The following is a 24,201-nucleotide window of genomic DNA, read 5'->3' on the forward strand; positions in this document are numbered from 1 at the left end:
ACATTGTTTATATATTGCTCAGCTTAAAACTGACTAGTTTAAAGCATAATGTGCCTAACAAAACAAGTTTTCTCCTCAGTATCAACTGCTCCCCAGGTATGGGAACTTGATGTAAAAAGCGGATGCAAGCTGGTTAGTATGCCGGCCCCCCGTTAATTCAGGGTGCGGCGTCGCCTCTTCCAGCCCCCTTTGAAGCGGCGCCGGCTGCATCCTTCTCGGGTGCGGCCCAACAGTTCAGCTCCTTTCACCGGATGGCACTTTATTCCTTGTCACCAACTCACCCTAGCTTCCTAGGGCCCTAACCAGCGTGCCACCTTCCAACTTATCCGCGGAGACCTACCCTGGCCTCTCGTCGGCTGCGATCCCCACCTGCACCCCGCACCCCCAGGAAGGGGTGGCGCGGGCAGGGCTCCCTCGGGTGCACCAGCCGAGCTGCGGCGGTGGCAGACGGCGAGTCACGTGTGGCGGTGGGGGCGGAGCGCGGCCGGCCGGGTGGGTGGAGAAAACAAAGCCCCCAGCTGTCAGTCGAGGAAGGAGGCGACAGCGCCGGAGCAGGTGAGTCAAGTGCATTTAAAGCGATACCGCCCTGGCGCACCCCGACCCCCCCAGCTCTGGCGCAGTCCCTCCCAGGTCGGGCGCGGGCCGCGCCTCCTCCCGCCGCCGGGGGCTGCTGTCTGCCCGTCGCGGAGCCCGCGGGGCCTGGGGTCTCCGAGCCCAGCAAGAAGTTGCGCAGGGTCGGAGCCGCGGCCCCCGGGTGTGCACCCGCTGGCCTCCTGCGGGCCGCATCCCTGCTTCGGGGCCCCAGCGCTGCGCACCCCAGGAAAGGGGAGGGAATCAAGGCTGCCACGCTGGCAGAGGCAAAGTGGACTGGCAAGGGAGGTGAGAGCCGGGCTGTCCAGGACAGGGACACTTGGCCCTGGTGGAGGAGGGGGTCTTGCGAGTGCGCGCCCGCAGCGCGCGGACCTCCAGGCGCCAGAGTCGGGGCGCCGGCACTGAGAACCGGGGGCGCCGGCAGGGCTGCGCGCTTCGGGCAGACCAGGAAGTGCAGCAAGCGGGCGCCCGCCGGCTGGGGCCCCAAACCTTGGACCCCCGGCCCTGCTGCCGCCCCCAGGGCTTCTCCTCCAGCAGGGACCAGCCCCACCTCTGCCCACGCGGACTCTGGCTCCGGCTCGTGCTCCCGGGCACCCGCAACGCGGGAGCCGGATGGGTGGGAAAGAGCGCGGGTTATCATTCTGAGCCCAAGTGGTTCTTCCGCAGCGAGCACCCTGCTCAGCAACTCCTCACGGTTTCCGTAAGAAATTCTTTAGTTCACCCTTAGAAGGGCTGGGCCGTGTCCAGAAATCCCACAAAGGGCGCGCAGGAGGAATGGGCACAGAAAGACCCTCCCCTCTGGACTCGGAGCGCTCGGTAACGCAGACTTTCAGACGCCAAAAGGGCCTGTGGGCTTGGTCGCCCCTTGAGTCCCTCTGCCAGTCCCCTGCCAAGGGCCGCCCAGTGCAGAGGGCAGAGCTGTAACCACGGGGGCAGGGTGGCTGCAGCCATTTGATCGGGAGGCGCCTTTGTCTTCTGCCAGTCCGCGCTGGGTCAGTAGCGCGCGGAGTAATTAATATTCCGACCATTAGCCGCCCCTTCACCCGGCCACCAGCCAACACTGCTGTCCCCTCCCTGCCGGCTTTCTCCATCACTTGCGCACGTCCTTGCCTTTTCCAAAAACATGGAACGTGGTCCAGACCCGCTAGGTAAGACGAGGTCACTAAACGCACTATAGTGCAGTCACGTAAAATCAAGGGTTAAGTGTTCAAACCTGCACCCGCCCGCCCGCAAGGAGACGGAAGAACTCTCTTGATTAGCATAGTATCTGGCCTGGGGCCGCACTGCGAGGCGGCGGTTCGGTCCCGGCGAGGTGAAGCGTGCAGTCCCGTCTCCACTGAGGTTTGACGCAGCACCTGCTTCTAATCTGAAGGACCCGAGCCTTACAACTTTGCCGGACAAGACACTGTGGAATGAAACAGAACAGAGATCAAAAGGTAACCGAGAGAACAGCAACATTTGAGATGCTTCGCTTAGCCACTAAATTTAGCTAAGTTTTTAGCAAGCCAAGGAGGCGGGTGGGGGTGGGGTCCTTGTCTAGCCAGTGCCCCTTCTGGAAATGCCCCCTTGCTTTGCTAGCGTTCTTCGCTGTCAAATTAATCAAGATATCGGTTAGGAGCTATCAGTAGTAGATCTCCAAGGTAGGAAGTTTGGGAGCCCACAGAGTGGTCCTTAGGTAAGCTCAACTGGCAGGTTTCACTTGGGTGGAAAGGGCAATACTTATTCAGTGCAAAGGTTCCCAAATTTTGCTGCCTGGAGAGCCTTGAAAAATCCTGACTTCCCATCTCATCCCAACCCATTTAAATTAGACTGTTTTGAGATGACAGCCAGGCATTCATATGGGGGGGTTGTTGCTGCCTTGTGTGTGTGTGTGCGTGTGTGTTAATCAGGCGATTTCATTGTGCAGCCAAATTTGGGAACCAGTGAGGCAAGGGCAGAGTTCAGTGGCCCGCAGCTGCAGGCGTTGCAAGACAGGATGCCAGTTTAACTACCTGGGTGGGTGGGGAAACCATGCTGAAACTGGGGTGCCGCTGACAAACGCCTTTGGGCGGAAGACTGTCATCTGGCAGCTTGGCTGGCAGTGATACCTGCCACATCATTCTTCACCCTCTCTGCCTAAGGTCTGGCTCTTATTGGAAAGATCCAACTTCACTGTCAGTGCCTGGTTTCTGCATGGTTGTTAAGGAGACGGGTAGAAACTTCATTCCAGTGGTGACTCACGTGGAGCAGACAGTGGGGAAACCCAGCAGAAACTAACTCGGAGCAGTCTGGTGAGTCAGCAAGCTGTACTCCAAGGCGGATCCCGGGAATAGGAAGTAATTACATCCAGGAGCTTATTGACATGCACTGTTCCACTCCTTTGAAAGCCCACTTGAATATCTGATCAGGATCTGTCTGCTAGTATGAGCCACTCCTTTTTCCAGCACCCTAGTCTACCCGCCTCATATAATACTGTCTCCCAGAAGGGGAAACGCAAAGCCAACTATCTAGACATCTTATAATTTCCTTGATGGGAGGCATATGAAAAACTTGGAAAAAAGTGTGACCGGGTTTGGATTATTTCAATTACGTGAAGTAGAGGGGATGCCTTTGTAGTAGGTAAATTTTGAATACCAAACAATCAGATAACTGTGTGATTACACATTCCAGGGTGGATTAAAGGATCTATTTAAGTAGAAATGGTTACATCCAATATTTTACAAGAAATGTTGTGTTTGCTATTAACCAAATGTTTCTTTTAAAAAAAAATCATCCTCAAGGCATGATCAGAATAAGACAGCCTATTTAAAGATGTACACAGTTTCTTAAATACTTATTTTTATGTTTATTAGTACTGACTTCAATTTTTATACCTCTGATGTCCTCATTATTCCCTATATCACCATGACTCTCTTGCTTAAATGCTTTCTTCCCATTTCTGGGTTTCTTTAAGGGGAACAACCATGCCTGGCACATAGCAAGCATTCACCGTCATCAACTATTGAACTTTGAGCCTCTCATAGAATCTCTGTACCTTGCTTGGTATTCTATGATCTCGAAGGGGCCTTTAAGTCTGCACACCCCCCCCCCAATAGCAGAGAGCACAGGCCTTTTGTGTTTATACTGAACATTATCAGAAGGTGGGGGAGCATTTGTAAGCAAAGCATCCTGGGTACACTCATTTTTACTTTTTTCCAAAATAAATTATTCTGGATATGTAGGAACCAAAGTTCTGTTACAGTTCTTAAGAGCTATAACGTGGTAGCTCATTTGTTCAATTCCAAGCGTAACTACTAATTTCTAATACTTAACTACACTCTCATGGATCAAAGCTTCACGTCACAAAAATTTCACTTTCTACCCATTTCTATGGGGGAAAATTACCCACATTTAACCATGTGGATGTATAGGTTGTATAATGCCTATGCTGACGGGATAAGGAATGAGTTCAAGTGAAATTAACTCTCCTCCCTTATCATAATTTAGATTTCACTAATTTTTTTACTAAATAGATTTTGTTTGACAAATAGTGTCTGTCATACATGTATCACTTGTAGTTTTCTCCAAAGTAATTGGATTTACTATATATTTTACCAGAATAGGGACTTCATAATTGTCAAATGCTTAAACAAGGACATAACACTCAAAAGCATTTTGCTAACAGGCAAGACTTGGTTCTAACTTAGGATTAATTATAAACATCATGGCAGGAATGACTATTGGTATTTGAAGTCAGCAGAAACGAAAAATAAGCAAGAAAAGGCAGCTGGAAAATGAGGCAATTCCTCTTTTTTTGCTAAAGTATCTGAACCTTTTTATTGGCTGTCATACATAAAAGTGAAATCAGAGGACTAGATGACCCTCTTTAAAAGCTGGTAAAGACTGCTTTCAACAACTGATAAGCAAGAGGAGAGAAAGTGCCTACAGCCACCTTACAGATTTCTTCCTTCCTTCCAAGATAATCTGAAGTCCAGTCAACCAGCCAAAATGTGATGTATTAAGAAGAACCTCTCAGGATTCTGAGAAGTCACTGTCTCCATTTTCCCACTGAGCATCCTCAGCTCTTCAGAAGAGGGAAAGACAGTGGACTAGAAGAAAAACCTTCCTGTTTTGTGCCACCTAGTCCTTCCCCGGAAGGAAAGCTACTGATACAAGACTCTTGTTAGTTTCACTTCCCGTTTGCCCTCTATCATGATTTTTTTAAGTGTGATCTTTCTGGGCACAAAACTCCTAAAAGGAGTTTCCGTGAATTAACAGCAGGAATAGCCAAGTGCTCCATGTGGTACTGGCAAACCCAGAAAGCAATTCCCTGCTGGAATGTTTAAACAACACTGTCAGTGGGTCTGTTAATTCTCCATCCTGGCATCTGCTCTCTTAGCACTTAAATGTAAGTTAGAACCTAGGGTATGCTTTTAGCAATGGTTGCCGGATAAAATACAGGACACCCAGTTAAACCTGAATTTCAGATGAACAATGATTTTTTTTTTTTTAGTATAAGTATAGTCCATATATTGCATGGGATATACTGAAAAAAAAAAACCTTTTATCTAAAATTCAGATTTAACTGGGCATCCCATCTTTTTGGAGGTTGTTGTTTGTTTAAGGTTTTGTTTTATTTTTATTTCCTCTTTTGGCTTCTGCTAAATTTTGCAGCCCTACTCTTATCCCTTAATAAATCTCAAAATGAGTAACTTCCCTGGTCTGTAAAATATCTGATCTGAGAATATACTTCTGGGATAATAAAATGTCCGTGCTGCCTCCACCAATTAAAGAGAAAAATCAAACCATTATCTGAAGTTTTCTGCAGTTTGCTTAATTAAGAAGAGAAAGAAAAAGTAAAGCCAGATCTAGAGAGTTAGTTTTTTTTTTATTTTTTAAGATATTCCAAGGTACCTCCTATTCTTTCACAGACCTCTTAATAAAACTGTTACATCAACAGGTAAATTGTTAGCTGAGGTTGGGTAACATGAGAAACCCATCAACCACGTCCACAGGACATCTCGGATCGAAGTTCAACCTCAGGTGGGAGGGGAGATATAACTCAGTGGTAGAGCACCTGCTTAGCATGCACAAGGTCCTGGGTTCAATTCCCTGTACCTCCATCAAATAAATAAACCTAATTACCTCCCCCTCCAAAAAGAAAAAAAGCAGCGAAGTTCAACCTCAGGTGATTCCAATGATGCCTCCCCAGTCAGGTGAGATCGCAGGACCTGTAGCACCAGCATCACCTGGGCTGCTTTAAAATGCAGGCTCCTCCCAGACCTTCTAAGTCAGAATCTTCACTTTAACAAGATCCGCAGGTGATTCACGTACACATTAAAGTTTGAGAAGCCCTGAACTGGAGGAGTCACTTTTTCACCATAAGTTGATCTTTATGTTTAATATCATGTTGAAATAATCCTTAACAAACCATGTCTTTTAGCACATCAGAAGGGATAGTTTCTTTTGATCAAATGTCTTCAAGATGTACAACTATGGTATTTGTTTTATTCATAAGAAAATTCCAAATGACCATTTCTAACATGGTTTTATGAAGAGCATGTGTCACAAAATAAGACAAATGTTTAGAAAAGACTTCCATTAGAGCTAATAAAACAGCCTGTTCAAACACTCTGGGTTGTCCTTGACTAACCTTTAAATTAGGTGGCAGATACTTCCCGGCCCTCAAATCATCAGTAATTTTTTTTTTTTTTTTGGTTTTTTTAAAACTTCATATATTGTAACTTACATAAGAATATTTGTATCCAACAGCACACATTCATATGTCTGTAATCCTAGGTGCTTCTAAAACTGAGCAAAGGACATGCAGTTTGGACCTATGGCAAATTCCAAACCACTTTTATAATTCAATTTAAAAAAAAAAAGACACAAGGTTTTTTTTCTGCCAGAATACTACACAATTCCTTCTGCATTTTCCTCCCCCAGGAAAAATTTACTGATAGGTTATAAAAACATGCTTCAATATTTTAAATTAACTTTTAAATAAAGTATTATTCCTTCGAAAATACATGTTTTTATGTAGCCATCATCACCACGTCATGAGATAATTGTTGTAATCGGTTATTAAGCAGCTTTGTAGCGTAACCAATCACATCATCCCAGATTGGAAGAAGCTGCGTGGTCCTTGTGTGAACGGCACCCCAGTGCAGAATCCTAATGCCAGCACATGGAGGAGACACTCATTTGGTTCTTGTTGTTGTTGTTTTAGTAAATACAACATGAATTCATTAGTGAAAAGCTGAGGCAGAGGTGCAAGAGGAAGCACTCCTGATCTTACCACCTTCGTGTAGCTATTACAGATCTGTTTTAATGTTTGTGTGAAGCTCTTATTGTCTGTATTCACATTCAGCAATATTTCACATAAATTTTCCTTAGCATGTTGAAGGTTGTTTCCCAAATTAACAGTGTTTACAGCTTCGGTGCCTCTGCATGTTCTCTTGCCTGCGATGTCTTTCCTGGGTTAATTCACGCTCAGCCTTTGTCTTGTCACAGGTGTTAATTCTTCTTAGGTCCTCGTTACTCCCAAGTGTGTGCCCCAGACCAGTGGAGCATCTTACAAATGCCCAAGCTCCGGGCTCCACCCCAGACATTCTCAATCAGAATCTGTACGTTAGTAAGATCCACAGGTGTCCATTGTTAGAGGCTGACATTTGAGAAACATTGTTCTGGAAAGTCTTTCCCAGCCTCCTAACCATGGCTTCCCACCACCCCCCACTGGCCCAGCCACCCAGGATTGGTTAGGTAGCTCCTGGTGGTTGCCCTTTAACGCCCCAACGTGGGCCGCCTCAGCACATAAATTGGTTGGAGGTGGTGATGGAGTCGTAGTCATCGCCGCATCCCCAGGTCCTGGTGCAGCCCTTGACATGCAGGCGTTTTATATGTGGAAATGTTTCATCATTTGCCAACACCAGCGCTTTATAGATGAAGAAATGCAGAAGAAAGCTTTTTTTCCTGCTGGGAAGTGGGGTACTCAGGTAGGGCTCCCTTGGTCACTGGCCTGCAGTTGGAGAGTTCCCTTTTGTCCTTCTGATGGAAAACTGATGGGATCGGGGTGGGGGTGGGGGTTCTCTGGCTGCAAATAATTTCTGAGAGTCCACTGCTGGAGCTTTCTCTCTTTTGCTTAAAATATTACTGTCTGTTAAACACCAGCTTCTCTGAGAGGAACCGCACTCTACACTTGGGGTGAAGGGGGAGCAGCTGGCAGGTTTGGGGAAGTGTTTAGGGAGAAACAGAGATGATGGCTATCTGACAGGAAAAGATGCAGAGTATCTAGTATCGAACACTGGTAGGTGGTAGAAAAGATAATACTGGAAGACTGCAAAACAATCTCTAATCCTGACAAATGTTACAATATTTCTGTCTTAAATCACACCACTGGTCACTTTTCCATTTTAAAAAAATCACACTTTTTATCTATAAAATCTCAGGATGGGACTCGTCTCCCCTGTCCTGCATTTCTTCTGTGACAAATTTCATCTACCCCCTACATTCAGAGCAAAACCGATACCCTGGGTTGTTTTTTTTCTTCAGATGTTTGTTTTTAAACAGCAGACAAAATGCAGGTACATCTAAACTGATGTTTCTCAACATTAAAACTAGGCAACCCCTGAACCGCGGGGAGCTTTCACTGTATTCATGAACCACTAAGTCTCTGCTTGTGGAAGGAATGTTTTGTGAGCTTGGGGATGGACCATCTGATGGAGGGAGGCTCAGCCCCGGGGGCTGCTGTTTTGAAGTAGCAGGAAACTGATGAGGGCTTTGGAATCAAATTGGATCCAGAAACAAGAAACTTCTGTCCTGCAGGGCTATTGTCTTATTTGAAAGGAACAAGAGGCTCCTGGTACTGCTTACCAACAGCTCCTACAATTAGCCACACAGACCGCAAGGAACAGAATTATATTCAAGCATGGGTCGCTTCCCCTCCACCCCCATCCCAACCCCTTGGGAACTTACCCCCGTACTTAACATGGACACCATGGACACCAACTCCTGTCCAATTATGAATCTGACAGGTTTCTCTGTTGTGGAAGAATGTACCAGGTTGTCTTTCGGTCCTAACCTGCTTATCTGAATGTCTGATGATACTATTCTTGGTAATTTGCCCACACTTGGGAACTTGGGTGGGGTTTGTAAGTCATCTGACACCTTCAGAGTGTACCTCGTTGAGCAATCAGACACAGGTGAGCCCTGCAGGCTGGGTAGGACAATTTGTGTGTTCTATACACTGTAACATCAAGCCTAAGTCCATTTGAGTCATATTTTCCTGTGGGGTTTGTGGCCCATCCCAATGGAAAGAGATTTTTAACAATATACTCTTGTTGAGGCTTAGTGGTATTTCAAGGGTTGCTCCTGGGATCTGAAAGCCGTGTGCATTTTTTGTTTTTCACATTTTGGGGTTTGTTTTAAAAAATGTTAAGTAACCTTGTTGCTAACCTTGGACTTTGTTCCTATGTTAATAATTTTGTATGAAATACGTTGAGGGGTTTTTCCACCTCGATTTGTCTATCTGAAAAACTATGCCAATGTTGGTTACTTAATGATCATGAGTATAGGTTCTAGAGATTAAAAAATTAAAAGAGCAAGTTGAAATTATTCCAGATAGGAAGAACTAGGAAGACGATACTCAAAGAAGCAGCAGCAATGTCTACCAAAATGTTCAAAAGAAAAGTAAACATGAGTTAAGACAAAAAATGGTTGTCTGTAATTAACCTCCTTATTCAAACAATGATCTTCTCTTAAAAGCTTTGCAAGTTACATACAGAATCATCCTTGTTTTTATTAACAATAAGTCAGTTTAAACTGATTGTCAAGGGACCTGGTTCTTCTCCCAGAAAGAGCAAATCCAAAAGAGCTCAATTCACCTGTGGCCCCTGAGCTCATCAGTAAAGAGGGTGTCTTATCTTTAACCTGCGCTTTTCCCACAAGATATCCCAGTGCTCTGAAAGGTGGTTGTTAATCCATCTTTCTTAGAATAAAATAAAGTAGAAAATGCCCTGAGAACTGCATTTTTCCCCCTCTGGAGAAGCCACACATCTTTCAGAACATGAGGAAAATATGGTTTTGATAGCCCACCAGTACCTTGAATTATTTAAATTGTAATAGGCAGAAGTAGTGATAAGATTCAAACTTCCACTGAACATACGGAGAATGCCATCGCAGCTTGTCAAACTACGAAAGCAGTGGGATTTCTAGCAGAGCAGACACATTTTAAAAAGCATCCTCTCGGAGAACTTCACACGCTCACATTTCCCCGAGCACACGGTGATTGGCACTGGGTCTCTCTGTCCAGCGGTCAGCCTGTCCTGAGATAAAGAGACACTGTGTATCACATCCTGTTAAGGGAAGATGTGGGGGAAAAGCAGAACTACTGACCCAGTCTAGCAATGAGTTGTATTGTGCTGCCCCCAAAATACAGGCAGAGACAGGAAGGCCTGCGTCCCATGGTACAGAGCTGCTCCCTTCTATAAAACTGCAGTTGACTGCTAGTAAGTGACTGCCGCTTGGATCTTATGGCCCCGGTACCATCTTTAATGCCAGATGGTGCTTGAGGAGGGGTTTATGAGGAACAGAGCCCTCCCTTGCACTCTGGGCCCCGGAGACACGGCCCTGGGGTACCTTCCTACTCATGATAGGAACAGACATAGCAGGTGTGTTCCACCGTCTTGAAGGTCTGTCATCATCCGTGTGCTCTGATGGAGGGGGTCTCAGAGTGTACACAACTCTGTGTGTGCTTTTCATCGTGCCAAATAGGATCATGGTGCAGCTGACCCTTGAACAACATGGGTTTGAGCCACACGGGTCCACTTATATTCAGATATTTTTCTTTTTTCTAAATTTTATTTTATTTATCAATTTGGGGGGGGTGGTAATCAGGTTTAATTATTTATTTTTAGAGGAGGTACTGGGGATTGAACCCAGGACCTTGTGCATGCTAAGCATATGCTCTACCTCTTGAGCTATACCCTCCCCCCCACCAGATACTTTTCAGTAGTAAACACTGCAGTGCTACATGGTCCCTGGTTGGTGGAATCCTCAGATGCAGAGAAACCTTGGACACCAAGGGCCGACTATAGATCATACTTGGATTAACCCCCACCTTGTTCAAGGGTCAGCTGGATTTTTAGAGCCACAGGCAGCCTTGGACACATCTCATTTAATCCCATTAAGTTTTTAAATGAAAAACAGAGGCCAGGAGACTTTCCCTACTAAATATTTAGTAATTTCAGAGTCTTGAAGGTTTTTGTTTTCAGCTTATTGTTTGTTTTTGACGATTTTTGGTGGGTCATCTGAGCATCTCCCTGGTTCTCAAGTGCATGGTGCCCGTGGGTCCTCAGCTAACAGCTCAGCATTCGCTGTCCCCGTGGGGAGCAGAAGGGGAGGATTTTGGGGGGTGGGGTGGAACAAGAAGGCAGAAAAACCAGCCTCTCTAGGATCCAGAAGACTTGAAATCAGACCATTAAACACTGCATTAAATGAAGTGATACCTACAAAGCATGAAATCCCTGCCATAGTCTTACAGGCTAGGGTTCTCCATAAAGCTAACAGGAAAAGTTCCACTTGTGGTCAAAAGATAAAGTCTTAGTTTTTGCTTTTTTTTTCCCTTTGGCTGGCAACCTTAGAGAGATGGTGGTCAAAATGTGGGGTTTGCTGAGGTCACAGACCACAGCAAAAAAAAAAAAAAAAAAAAAAAAAGGCAGCAAAATAGGCTTCAGAAGGACCAGTGAGGGTCCTGCTCAAAAGATTCTTTGGGGTCCCTTTCATCAAGGCCACATCTACAAGGTCCCCTTTGTTTTCTGAAGTACAGTCGATTTACAATGTTAATTTCTGATGTTCGGCATAGTGATTCAGTTGTATATTTATATGTATCCCTTTTCATAGTCTGTTTCATTTTGAGCAATTACAAGGTACTGAATACAGTTCCCTGTGCTACACGGTAGGACAAGGACCCTTGGGACAGGCATTCTGTCCTGTTCTGTTTAAGCTATTGGCTTTCCCTAGAGTTGACTTTATTTTCGTATTTCCTGACCCTCTAGTTAATATCACACCCAGTTGACAAGGGAGATGTGTTCAAATTCAGTTACTTAACAGTGATGATGATAAAGTGTTTTCCATCTACCTAGAAATTTAGTTGCTGAAGAGTTTTTATACATGGCAACACTCTAAGTGGATATTTACAGAAAATCATAGACCTTTACAGAAAACCATAAAAACAAGGGCCCAGAGTCTAAATGGCCTGCCCAAAGTCACGTAATTGGAAAAACCTCAAGCCTCAGGGACTTACTCCAGGTCCAATACACTCTTTACCAGGCAGGTTTACAAGTGGTGGTTAGATTCGCCGAGTAACCCTCACAGGTCCCTTTAACCCATAAAGATACTGAATTATAACAAGACCTTAACCTCTAACCACTTCGTGTTTCCCATGGAAAGATGCATGGAGTTTCAAAACATCGGTCGACGATGCATCTTTGGTACACAGCTGCCCATAAGTGAGGGCTCCCGATACTCGGGCCCTTTCTCTCCGTTTGACAGTGCAAGTGCGGCTGGTAAGGCCATGATGATTTGTCCGGCAGCGTTGTTAGAAAGTGCTGGTGATCTCAAAAGTCTCTTTGAACCTGATGCTTTGAGGCAGAACGATGGTCCAAGGACACTGTAGAGTCGTGGAGATATTTCGTATTTGCAAAGTTAAGCTTTTAGCTCGTTTGCTTTGGAACAGAGTTTGGTAGGTCATCCAAGCATCACCCTGACTCAGGCACACTGGATGTGTGCATATGGCAGCATCAGCTGAATCGATTGTCTACACAAGGGAGAAACAACAGGGGCCTCACTGAGGGTGCTCGTGGACCAAGATTCAGAACCAGCCATTCAGGTCTGCAGAGAAGAAGTAACAAATGTTTAATATCACACTCCAATGCATGTGCACAGATTAGTTATTCAGTTAAGTACATACCATCCTGGAAAGGAGAGAACTGTCTCTAAGGACCTAAAACTCTGAATGAATACATGACCACTGGGAGATTAGGGATGTGAAGGGAGAGAAGCAATTTTTTAAAATGATGTGCACCTAGGGTGGACTTCAATTCTTTAATTTTGCTTTGGTCTGTCCTTGACTGGCAAGATCTGAGCTATAAATTAGTTTGTTGCAATTGAGACCATCGAGCAAGTGGCCCATCTGACCAAGCACAGGTTAGATTACCACCCAGCCGATCGCGGGAAGAGCTCTGGAATGGAGAGACCGTATGCCTTGCAGCTCAAGGTGTGGTCCCCAGACCAGCAGCAGCAGCAGCATCCCCCAGAAGTTTTTAGAAAAGTAGACTCTTGGACCCCACCCACAATCTAGTGATACATTAATCTGAATTTTAACAAGATTCTCAGGTGACACTTGAAAAATGTAAAATGGCCTTCAAACTCTACACGATCTCCGAGAGGGCAGCAGTCATGTATTTTCCCTTCTGTTCCCCTCTCCCTGTCAGTATCACTGCATTTGCCACCCCAGGGTATCATCATTATGTGTCTGTGAGCTGCTTGGTGGCTGCACTGTGTATGAGAGCCCCAGCACCTAGTGTGATGGCTGGGGAAAAAAACAGGTGTATAAGGTGGCACTCAGGAGCTCCAGCTCTGAATCCAAAAAGCTGAGTTTGAATCCCAGCCCTGCCACAAGCCTCAGTTCATGTACCTATAATAAGAGAGGAATAAAAATAGCACCCCTCGTGGGGTTATTGGGAGTAAATGAGCTGACGCACATAACAAAGTTAGCCCAGCACCTGATTCAGACCAGCTCCATGTCCGTAGGAACTGTTACGCACTCAGTAAGTGTTAAGCAAATGAATAGGCATTTCATATTTTTAAAAAAATCTTTACAATGTTAAAATTTGGTGCCCTGTTGCTTCAAATAGATGCAATTGAATTTTACAGTAATATGCAAAGGAAGGCTGACATTAGAGAAGGAAAAAGTAGAATGGGTCAGAATGGAGCCATTGGAAAAAGCACAGGATTCAGAAACACAAGAGCAGAGTTTGGATCCCAGCTCTGTCCTTCACTAGCTGTGTGATCTCCTACAACACACAAGCTCCCTGAGCCTCAGTTTCTCCACCTGCAAAATGGGATTCATGATCTTTATTTCTTCAGGTTACACACACACACAAAAAAAAAAGGTTTGTAAGTGACAAAGTAGGAGGGCAAGGTCTGCCTTCCTCATTTTTGTATCCCTGTGTCTCGGCACAGCCCTGGCACCCAGGAGATGCTCCTTCATGCACGTTTGCACAATTGGATTAGAGCGAAAATCTCAATGGAGATGAAATTTGGATATTACAATGGTCTGTAGCCCTCTAAAGCTCAACCCTAACAAAATCCTATTCCTTAACATTTAACTTCTTGAAAGTAGGCAGTGGTATGGCACAGGTAAAGTCTATAAAGGCCCCTTGTGGCCAGGGAGTGAAGGAGACCATAATGAAAAAACTCTGAATTAGAGGTTTGGCTCTGCAACTCAGTACCAGATGAGAGTTCCTAAGGAAAGACATAATCAAAGAAAAGCAGCTAGCCAAAAGGCCAGCCCTGGTGAAAGTCTGGAAGTAGAAGAATTATGATTTCAAGATCTAGGTGAGAAGAAACATGTGAAAGAATGGTGCAAAATTAAGAGTGTAATTATGGAAAGAATAGCCTTCAAGAAATAAGTGGCCCTCTGTATCCACGGATGTGGAATTCGAATGTGTGGATACAGAGGGCCACTGTACTGGGTCATTGTATGTGAGACTTGATGGGGCGTGGGGAGGGTGTAGCTCAGTGGTAGAGTGAGTGCTTACCCTGCACGAGGTCCTGGGTTCAATCCCCAGTACCTCCATTAAATAAATAAATAAACCTATTACTTCCCCTGGTCAAAAACTTAAAAATTAAAAAAAAAACTTTTTTAATTAAAAGAGACTTGAGCATCCATAGATTTTGGTATCTGCAGGGGTCCTGGATCCATTCCCCCATGGATGCAGAAGGACAGCTGTATTTTCAAGTTGGCTATTTTACCTGGATTTATTTTCCATAATAGATTGATTTTTTTTCCCACAAAGTTGTTTTAACCCTGATGAGCTTCTGCTCCGGAACTTCACTAGGTTATCTCCCAGGCGGGTGGAATTCAGCATGATTTTCCCCATTAAGGGGTCTAGTTACTGGTACAGCCCCCTTAGCTCTGTAAGGCGGACCCCATGGGTTGGTGGTGTGGGTTGGTGTTACATCAGTATTCGAGGGTCCACATGGCTCAAAGAGAAAACTTACCCACAGAGGCTATGCAAACATTCCTGTGCATTTCAAGAAGCTCTGTCCACTGGCCAAGACTTCTAACAGACCTCATTAAAAACATTTTTTAAATAAGTAAATTTAAAAATGAAAAAGACTTGGGCAAAGCATTTTTAGGATGCCGGGTACGGAGGACTGCTGTGACATCCTTCAAAAGATGGATAGTCATTATCCAACGTGTGCTGTGTGGAAATCTTTTCAAACTCTGTAACATTTCAACAGAGTCCATTAGAAGTCATGGTGAAAGGAATAGCAAACTAAAGACGGAACACATAGAAAGCAAGGTTTTAGTTCCCGCTGTGACCTGAGCAATAAATTTGAACCCTGGACTCTAAGTGAACCTGACACCATTCTCTGTGCTGCTTCCCCGCTTCATGAACGTTCTGCAACATTTCATTATCAATCACACTTGTGGGGAAGGGAGCCATTCTTCTAGTCCAACTGCTCTGTTCTCAAGAATATCTGATTGAAAATGGGTAAAAGAATAAGTGAAAATAATTATCAAAAATCTTTCACAGAATGATGCCTGTGGCATTTCCCAGAACTTTCCTCGTGTCATTTTCTTCAGTTTTCTTTTGTGTACTCAGCACTATGAATATTCTAGACTAGAAAGGTCAGTCTGTCTACTGCTATGGCCAGTAGCAGATGGACAGAGGATTCTAGAAAAGGAGGTTATACTCAGTTTGTATGAAAAGTACTGGATTTTTATTTAATTATAGTTATCACTTTAATCTCTTGGAATTATCTTGTATTTTTATAGAAGCCCAAATCACATGCCCATAAGAAGTTTATAACATCATTACCATTTTTAATATAGACCACCAAAATCCCTTTGTCAGCTATAATTTTTCAAAAGCCCTTTAAGTATACAATCTGGGTCATGTGTAGCCTGCTTCCCTTAAGGAGAAGAATGCGTTGTACCATTTTCAATACCCAAGATTCATTGTAATTTGACTTTGGCTTGCCAGATAACCTCATTCGGGTTTGGTTTCCCTGGTGTGTGCTCAGCTCTCTGCTTCCCGGCAGGGCTGCCTCTGGTTCCCTGGGGAGTTGAACTGGGCAGACTCTGGGCCTCCCTCTGGTGCCCCTGGGAGGGCCCTGAGCCCAACCGGAGCCCACTGATGGAGGCAGGGCTCTCTGGAAGGCTGACGACTGAGTAGGACTGGTCTAAGAAGTCATTGTCTGCGATCGTCTGCTGATGCTTATAAGCTGCTTTATTCCTGGAAAGCTGTGGCCCTCCCACACTAAAGGATGGGGTGCTTCAGGATCTCCAAGCAGCTACAGGGAGTTTGGAATTCACGATGCAGCTCATTGTGAAGACCCAAAGATAGCTTAGTCAAGTCCTGAGGGGCAAGCCGGGTTCAGGTCCCAGCGGTGTTCTGTTCTCAGAAAAGCGAGGTGCAGGTGGGGAACCAGGCATTGTCTCTTCCCCAAGAGACGTCTTCAACCTGGAGTTGATCAGAAGTCTCACTGGCTGGATACGTAGCATTGAAAAAAGAACTCTTACTTTCGGTGGCGTGGTGGCATGATTGGAAATATCTTTACAACCCTTTTCTCATTCTGATGTATTTCTTAGGTGCCTGTGGTTTTACGGCCAGACAAGGAAGCAGTCTTTTGAGGGGGATTCTTGAGCTAGGACAGAAGGTCTGCCGTGCCCCACACGTGGGATGCCAGAATTGTTTGTCCAAAGAAGGAGGATTTGAAATTTCCAGAGGATGAGGGGAAACAAAATGTGCTTTGTTAAAGAGTTTGGCCATGTCAGGACTCTTATCCTAGCAAAGATATTTTGGTCTTTTCAAGTAAAACAAACCAAACAGGCAAGCGGGGAGAAGGCAGCTGGCTTACGGCTGCTGGTTTGTGAGGGGCTGTCTAGGGCTCAGAATGAGAAAAGTAGGCGTCGATGGGGTCTCTCCTAAGGTTCAGGGAGAGTTGGCCAGCTCCTCTTTGTGGGGTGATGGCAGTTTAGACCCTTATGTATTGTGTGGCCCAGGTTAGAATACAGAATCCCTGCCTTGTCATCAATGAACCACTGAGGATGAAATTCTATTCCTGTGCAAATAAGACGTGGGAATTTTGGAAATTTGTGGAAAGCATGAACTCGAAAGTCTGAGAGATCATTTTCAAGTTGCAGAGTGGATCAAACTGCCACTTAGACGTCATTTCTGGTTTTGAGTGTGTCTATTTGTATCGATATTTTGAATTTTAAGTTTGGGAACGGTAAGTGTAGGAGAGAGGGGATGACAGCAGAGAAAATTCCAGGACAGGCAAGATCGGACAGAGAGGGCTGGCAGTGGGTCCTGAATGCTGAAATGGTGGGTGAGAGATGATTTTTCTTGGATCTGCACACGATGGGGCAAATTCTTAACCCCATCTGGCCCACTGCCTTGGGGCTTTTGTTCTTCTCTGAAAAGGTAAAAAAGAAAGAAGAAAAAAAGAAGGGGGGAGGTATCTTGCTCAATTCAAGTTGCAATCTAATCTCCCAACTTTTTTTAAATTAAACTTTTTTTATTTTGAGATGGTTGTGTATTAGCATGTGGTTTTAAGAAGCTATACAGAGAGATCTCTGTATCCTCTACTCAGTTTCCCCCTCGGTGGTTGTATCTTGCAAATCTACGTACAAGGTCACAGCCAGGTTATTGACCTTGATACATGTTCAAGATACACAACACTTGGGTCACCACAAGGGTATCTCATGTTGCCTTTTTGCACATCATACCTTCTTTCCTCCAGCCCTCACGCCCTCCTCAACCCCTAGCAACCATGAGTCCGTGCTTCCTTCCTGTGGTTTTCTAAGTTCAAGAATGTTAGATAAATGGAATCATATAGCACATAACCTACAGACTGGCTTTTTTTCACTCAGTGTAATTCTCTGAAGGTATCAATAGTTGGTTCGTCTTGGGGGGATGAGTCGCATTCCCTGTGATGGATGCTCCAGTTTGGTTAGCCTTTAACCTGTCGAAGGACATCTGGGCTGTCTCCAGTTTGGGGCTACTGTGAATAAATCTGCTATAAACATAAGTTTCAACTTTCCTGGAAAAATGTGAAGAGGACAGTTGGCAGGTTGTATGGTAGTTGCATGTTTCGTTTTTGGTTTGGTGTGGTTTTCGACAGTCAAATATTTTCTAGAGTGGCTGAACCATTTTACATTCTCTTAAGTGATATGTGAATGATCTAGTTTCTTCCCATCATCAGAATTTCAGGTCATCACTACTTTTTAGTTTGGCCATTCTGGTGTCTAGTGATATACCTCGTGATGGTTTTGTTTTTCTCTTACCTACTGGCGACTTATGTTGCATAACATTTCATGTGCTCATTCACTGTCCGTCTGTACTCAGTTAAATAAATGTCTGTCAGTGTCTTTTGCCCATTTTCCAATTGTTTTGTTTTTTTAGCTTGAGTTTTGAGAGTTCTTAATATATTTAAATACCAGTCCTTTGTCAGATACGTGGTTTGCAAGTGTTTTTCCTAGTATATACCTTATATTTACATCTGCTTCACAAGGACGACAGTTCTTAATTTTGATGAAGTCTGGTTTATCAGTTTTCCCTTGTATGGATTGCGTTTTTGATGTCAAGGCTAAAAGCTCTTTGCCAGACCACTGACCCCAAAGATTTTCTCCCATGTTTTAATTTTTTCTAAAAGATGCATAGTTCTACATTACACATTTACATAGTGATCCCTTTTGAGTTAATTTTTATTATAAAACATGAAACTCATAAACAATAACTGCTCTACTCACAACAAACACCACAAGGAAAGAAAACACGTTTGCCTCACCTGGGGGGACCCCAGACCTCCACCCTCACAAGATGGTGCCTTACTGAGCATCTACTAAACCCCGGGAGTGGACCAAGAGCTCCCCGAGTGCTTCAAATCAATGGCAAAGACCTGGGTTCTAAGCTGCTGTCTTAGGTAAAACAGCAGCAGATCCTGGAGCCCGTCCGTCTCAATTACAACTTGTCACTCTAGCTGCCAGATGTCGGGCAAACTGCTCCACTGCTCTGAGCCTCAGTCTTTTCATTTGTAATAAGATGGTTTTGAGGATTATATTAGATCAAATATGTGAAACGACTTGTGCAGGGGTAGCCAATAAATGTCTCATTCTTCTCCAAACTGATCCATCACAGCTGTTAAATATTAACCACGGGCTGTTGTCAGAACAGAGAAAGGCCAACTGTATCCAACTGATCCTGAATTTTCTAAGGGCTAATTAGCTCATTTATAGATAAACTAGGAACCTTCTGCTCTTGATTCTAGCTTGGTAGCCAACACTTTGCCTAGTTACATAGCTACTGGTACTAGTTAAATAGAGCAAATGAAATTTTCATTCTGATTCAGTTAAAATTCCTAGAAGATTGGAGGACGTAGGAAAAGAAACCTACATGGATGGGAACAGATTTTTTTTAAACCTGATTTTTTTAGTTTTATCAACTATCTTTAAATTATGGGAAAATGTGAAATACTCATTAAAATTAAATTCTGTAAAATAGGTGAAGAAATCCTATCTGGTCTATCGGAAAGAAAAAAAAATTGTCAGCTTACCTGAGTTCAGTTCTTAAACTCAGTCTACCACTCACATTGAATTCCCTGATTTTTATACAAGCCAAATTTTATGAATTACTTTTGAACTCCCCTATTGAATGATTGTGGAAAATTCAGCTACTGCCTTTCTGTTTGTTCTCTGAGCACCTGCTGTTTTATTTGCATTTCCCCCCATCCTTTCACTATCTCCTCTTTCCCTTATTAAAAACAAACAAACAAAAAGTGTAAAATGCCTCCCCCTTCTCTTTCTTAAAATCCTTCTCCCAGTAACATCTCCAGAACTGTCTGGGATGAATCACATTGCGTTGGACCTGCCACAAATATTTTCTTCTTATACAGTTGATAGTAAATTAAGCAGGCCCCAAAGGCAGTTCTGAAGTGGTCCCTGCCAGCAAACACTGAAGAGAAGCATGCGGGGCGAGGGCAGATAGAAGGTGGAGGGGGTCCCTTCTGATCTGCTTCTTGGGGTGGTGGGAAGACCACTAAGGCTCACGCACATCTGCGTCTCAGGTCCTTTTGAGCTGCGTCTGCTGGAGCCACAAGCAGCCTCTCCAGTTACCGTCCACCCCGCCCCCAGTCTGGGACCCCCAAAACCCGGAGCTCATGTGCACTTCTCGGCCCCTGGAACTGGATCTGTCCTTATCGTTTCGTCAGCATGTTTTTGAAGATCAGTAGCTCATTCGTAGAAAGTGAATAATTACTAGATGGTGTGTGTATTTTGAAGTTTGATCCTGGTGTTGTTTATAACACTTATCCTGTTTGAATGAAACACATCTTTCGCTACAAGAAAAAGCCTGTGATGGTACTAGACATAAAATCTGCAAATTAACCCAAGTTTGGGGAAGTGGATACTTTAATTGATGTTGGCTTTTGATGCCCCACCCCGGAGGCACTGCCTCCTTGGGTAATTGCGTAACTCAGGACTCTCGTCATGGCGGGGTCAGAGGGAAAGGTAAAAAAAATTATCTTCATAGGACTGCCATTATATAAACACTCACAAACTTTAATTAGCCCAAGAACTGATCTAATAATACAGACTGAGAACCCCATCGTTTGGCTGACTTAATCTCTCTCAAATGGTAAAATGGACTGAATTTGGATATTTTGTGTACGTGTTTTAATTTTCTCTACCACTGCCAGCCACACCCAATGAGCTGAATGATAACTCTTTGAGCCTATGTTTTCATCACATTAAAAGATCTCTCTTTCTCTCTCTCTTTTTTTTTTTTTTTTTTTTTTTTGTTTCATGTTTACTCTCCCAGTATCCCATTTCTCAGAGGAACATTTCATCCCGACAGCCAGGGAGAGAGCCTGGATGCTCAAGGTAAGATTTCAGCATAAATGATGTTTGCAGAGTAAACTGGAGCACATAGTACGAATGCCTCTGTAACAGATTTATTTTCAGAGTTCCATTATACAGTTAAAGCAAATATTCGAGTAAACATGCTTCATTAAGACGTTATTTTTCAGACTATAATCCATCTCCCATGTGTACTAAGGCCTAATTAACTGACATCGGCAATTCCTCTAAAGCTGTTCAAGCCAGTTAAAGTTTAATTTTTGGAGATCTTTTTAGTGATAAGTGGAGTGAGGAAATAAATGTCAAGATATAGTCAAAAAACCTCATGACATTCCTAAATGTGAATCAGTGATGATTTGATCTTGTTAAAAATCAAGGCAACTGCTCTGTTGACTTTACAAGAGAGAGAGGGTGGGTATCTTGAAAAGGTGATAAACGCCCAGAAAGGCTCTTTTTTTTTTTTTTTTTTTTTTTTTTTTTTTTTCAGTTTGGGGTTTGTGTTTGAGACGCAATCATTTGGCCTGTTATTGCCCACTGGCGCTCTGAGACCCCCTACCCCAGGAGCTCCCTGGAACAAAGGGACAATTAACTGAAATTCCACCAGATGGCAATATTCGGAAAGCCATCCAGAGAGGTTTCAAAGCTGTGAGCTATTATTGTTCAGAGATTAGTCTCACAGAGTATAGCGTCCTAGATTTCATGAAAGGTGCTCTAAACATCTTTTGTTTTACTTTTTGCGCACAGCATCAGAATTTTTACTAGGGGGAAAATAGGTGTATAGGGCGGTATGTGTTGTTTTCTTTTGTTTTTCATTCTGGAAGGGTAGAATCAGAAACTTCATTCTTCAGTAATTCTTCCAAGCAGTATTGTTGAGTATTAAAAGCTCAGATCAATGAATAATATACCATATTTGTCTTAGGGTCTCTTTGTGATAAATGCTATAGTTGAGGGTCACTTTTAAATAAATTGTTTGGGAAGACAAACCTAAAATTCTTCTCTTACAGAGGAGGAGAATTTTGAGGAGTTGCTTAGATATTGAACCAAGTGAAACTTACGGGTACAAAAATTATTTGTGATGATCGCAAATAATTAAGTTTATTTAAATAGGATGAGTGAACTTTGCCCATTTTGCTCCAATGATAGTAGAGATGCTCTATGTACCTCGAGTGGTATCCAAATAGCTGGGCTACCCTAGGGCAGAGGTAAGATGGATGGACAGACAGACGGAAGTAGAGAGGCATCTGAAGGCAACTGAAATGGGAAGAACCAGTAAGAGGAGCCACGTGAGCTTTCTGTGTGCACCTAACCACAGTCCCTGAACAGGCACCAAGTGCCCTTTGAAACCTGCTCTTGTGCTAGTAGCCCTTCCAGTAGGGGGCCCAGAGGTCTGGTGTCCAGGACAGTCGTTGTTTACTTCTGTTGTCCCAGAGTGTCATCTAGCTAGCACCCCTGGCACCCTCGAAATTCTCAGCTTAAAGTATATGATCGCCTTGTTATCTGTCTTCTAGGCTAGCATGTCCGAAGAAAAAAGGAATAGAAAAAGATGGCCCGGTACCTAAATACCTAAATTGAGTATCTGTTTGTAAGCCTCCATATATATTTGGGGCTACGGGACAAATTCTTTTTTGGTAAAAAGCCACATAGTAAACATGTTTTTGCTTTGTGGGCTGTTCAGTGTCTGTCACAACTTTTCAACTCATTGCGTGGTGAAAGCACGATGGACATAAATGAACAGGTTTGGCTGTGTTGCAATAAAACTTTATTTACAAAAACAGGCAGCCATGGCGGGGCTGGGTATAACTTGGTGGTAGAGCACATGCTTAGCATACATGAGGTCCTGACTTCAATCCCCAGTACCTCCATTAAAAGGAAAACAGGCAGCCAGTGGCATTTGGCTGGCAGGCCATAGTGTGCAGACTTGTGTGAGGGAATAGATGGTAAGGAGGGGACAGGAGACGGTGGAGAACCAAGAAGATGGTCCTCCATTATTCCTCCCCCTCCTCTTCACATGGGTTGCAGCCTCCTCATTTAACCTTCTCAGAGATTAGCATCAATAGCTTCCTTGGTGAGTCATCTCATCAGTTGTGTGGTTCCCGAGACTCCTTTGCTGGGTCTAACTGCTTGTTTCTCATCCAAACCTGTTTCTGCCCCTGCAGCAACACAGAATAGCACCCCTATTCGGGTACCACCTGAATCCTAGAGTTAAATACTGGAGCAATGGTATCAGCAGACACTTAAATTTATGCTTTGGTCCTCACTAGATAACTGTCTATAGGAAATAGAGCCACGTTAAGGAAAGGTTAATGCTGACGATAGCAAATTTTTTATTATGAAAACAATAAACTTACAGGAAAATTTGGTGGGGGGATCACCCATAGCAACACTATCCCAAAATAACTTTTTCTCTTTTGTTGCTTCTTTGCTTTTCCCATAAGTATTCATATTTTTCCCGAGTGGAAAACAGGGCGCATGTGAACTTGGTGTTTTGTTTAGTGTTAGTCACAAGCATCTTTCATGAGTCGCCAGAACTACCATTAGAATAATATCATGTTATGTCAGTGTGCCATAATATCTTCTAATTTTCACTAAAAAAGTGCTGTACTAAATTTTTTTTCTAGACTTTATTATTATTTTGGTTGGTTTGGCTGAGTTCAGTTTGTTCCGGGGGTTTTGTTTATTTCCTTAGGACAAAATCCCAGAAGTGGGATTATTACCCAAGGATATGACCATTTTTATGACTCTTAATCTAGTTTATTGTATCTTCTCTTAAGAGATTTGGAGTGCTTTACAAGCATTTGTCGTTGGAGGGTACTAGCCTCATCACAACTTAGAAGAAACAGCATTTAATTTATTCCATAGTATTGACTGAATGTCTTCTGTGTGTAAAAAGCTGTACCAATTACTTTGGTATGTGTGTATATGTAAATTTATATGTAAATATATGAATGAGCGATGTGCTTCTTCCACAAACATCTGAGTGCCTGCTATGAACGATGTGTTGCAGGGTTTGAGTGGTGAGCAGAAAATGGCTTCTGTCTGAGTTTGACCTTACTGGAGAGCTAAAATACATACATAAATAACCGTAATAAAATATACAAAATGAGACACAACGTAGGAGAAATACAGTCAAAATAGATGGGAGTTTGGGAGGGGTCGGGGGAGAGAGATGGCATCTGAGCCGAACTCTGAATGTAAGTCCGATTGGGATGCTCCGAGGTGGTGAACTTTGCACATCATTCTGTAAACATGTCTAGATTGCCGACTGTGTGCCAAGTCCTCGGCTAAAAGCTAGGGATCTAAAGGTGACAGATAGAGCTCTTAAAGCTTACTCTCTAGTGGAGTGGACAGCCTTAAAAAAACAAAAAACCGTGTAAGCATGAGAAGTGGGATGGCTCTTCCAGCAGAGGGTTCGCCCTGGTAGGGATGAGACCAGGGCCTTTGATGAGGAGCTTTCTCCTGGCTCCTCTTTCGGCGCAGTCGTCATCATCAGTGACTGTGTCAGAATC

General features: G+C 43.8%; 1 protein-coding gene and 1 non-coding gene across 3 annotated transcripts in view; both read left to right on the forward strand.

Moving 5' to 3' along the window:
- The first annotated feature begins 480 nt into the window (after positions 1-480).
- Positions 481-24,201, forward strand: part of MAPRE2 (microtubule associated protein RP/EB family member 2) — a 138,703-nt gene continuing 114,982 nt past the window's right edge. Inside the window, exons 1-2 of one of the 2 annotated variants that reach the window (XM_032467245.1) lie at positions 481-555; positions 20,658-20,719. Coding sequence is in view for 1 of the 2 variants with exons in the window: in XM_006183395.3 (XP_006183457.1) it covers positions 2,004-2,027; positions 20,658-20,719 (86 nt within the window). In the remaining variant the exon portion in view is untranslated. Of the gene's footprint in view, positions 556-1,157; positions 2,028-20,657; positions 20,720-24,201 lie in introns of those variants that run through there. The other variant, XM_006183395.3, reaches the window with a different exon arrangement.
- TRNAG-ACC lies at positions 14,336-14,407 on the forward strand. Its single transcript has one exon. It is a non-coding gene; the product is annotated as a tRNA-Gly (tRNA).

The sequence above is a fragment of the Camelus ferus genome, chromosome 24 (assembly GCF_009834535.1).
Source record: "Camelus ferus isolate YT-003-E chromosome 24, BCGSAC_Cfer_1.0, whole genome shotgun sequence".
NCBI lineage: Eukaryota > Metazoa > Chordata > Mammalia > Artiodactyla > Camelidae > Camelus > Camelus ferus.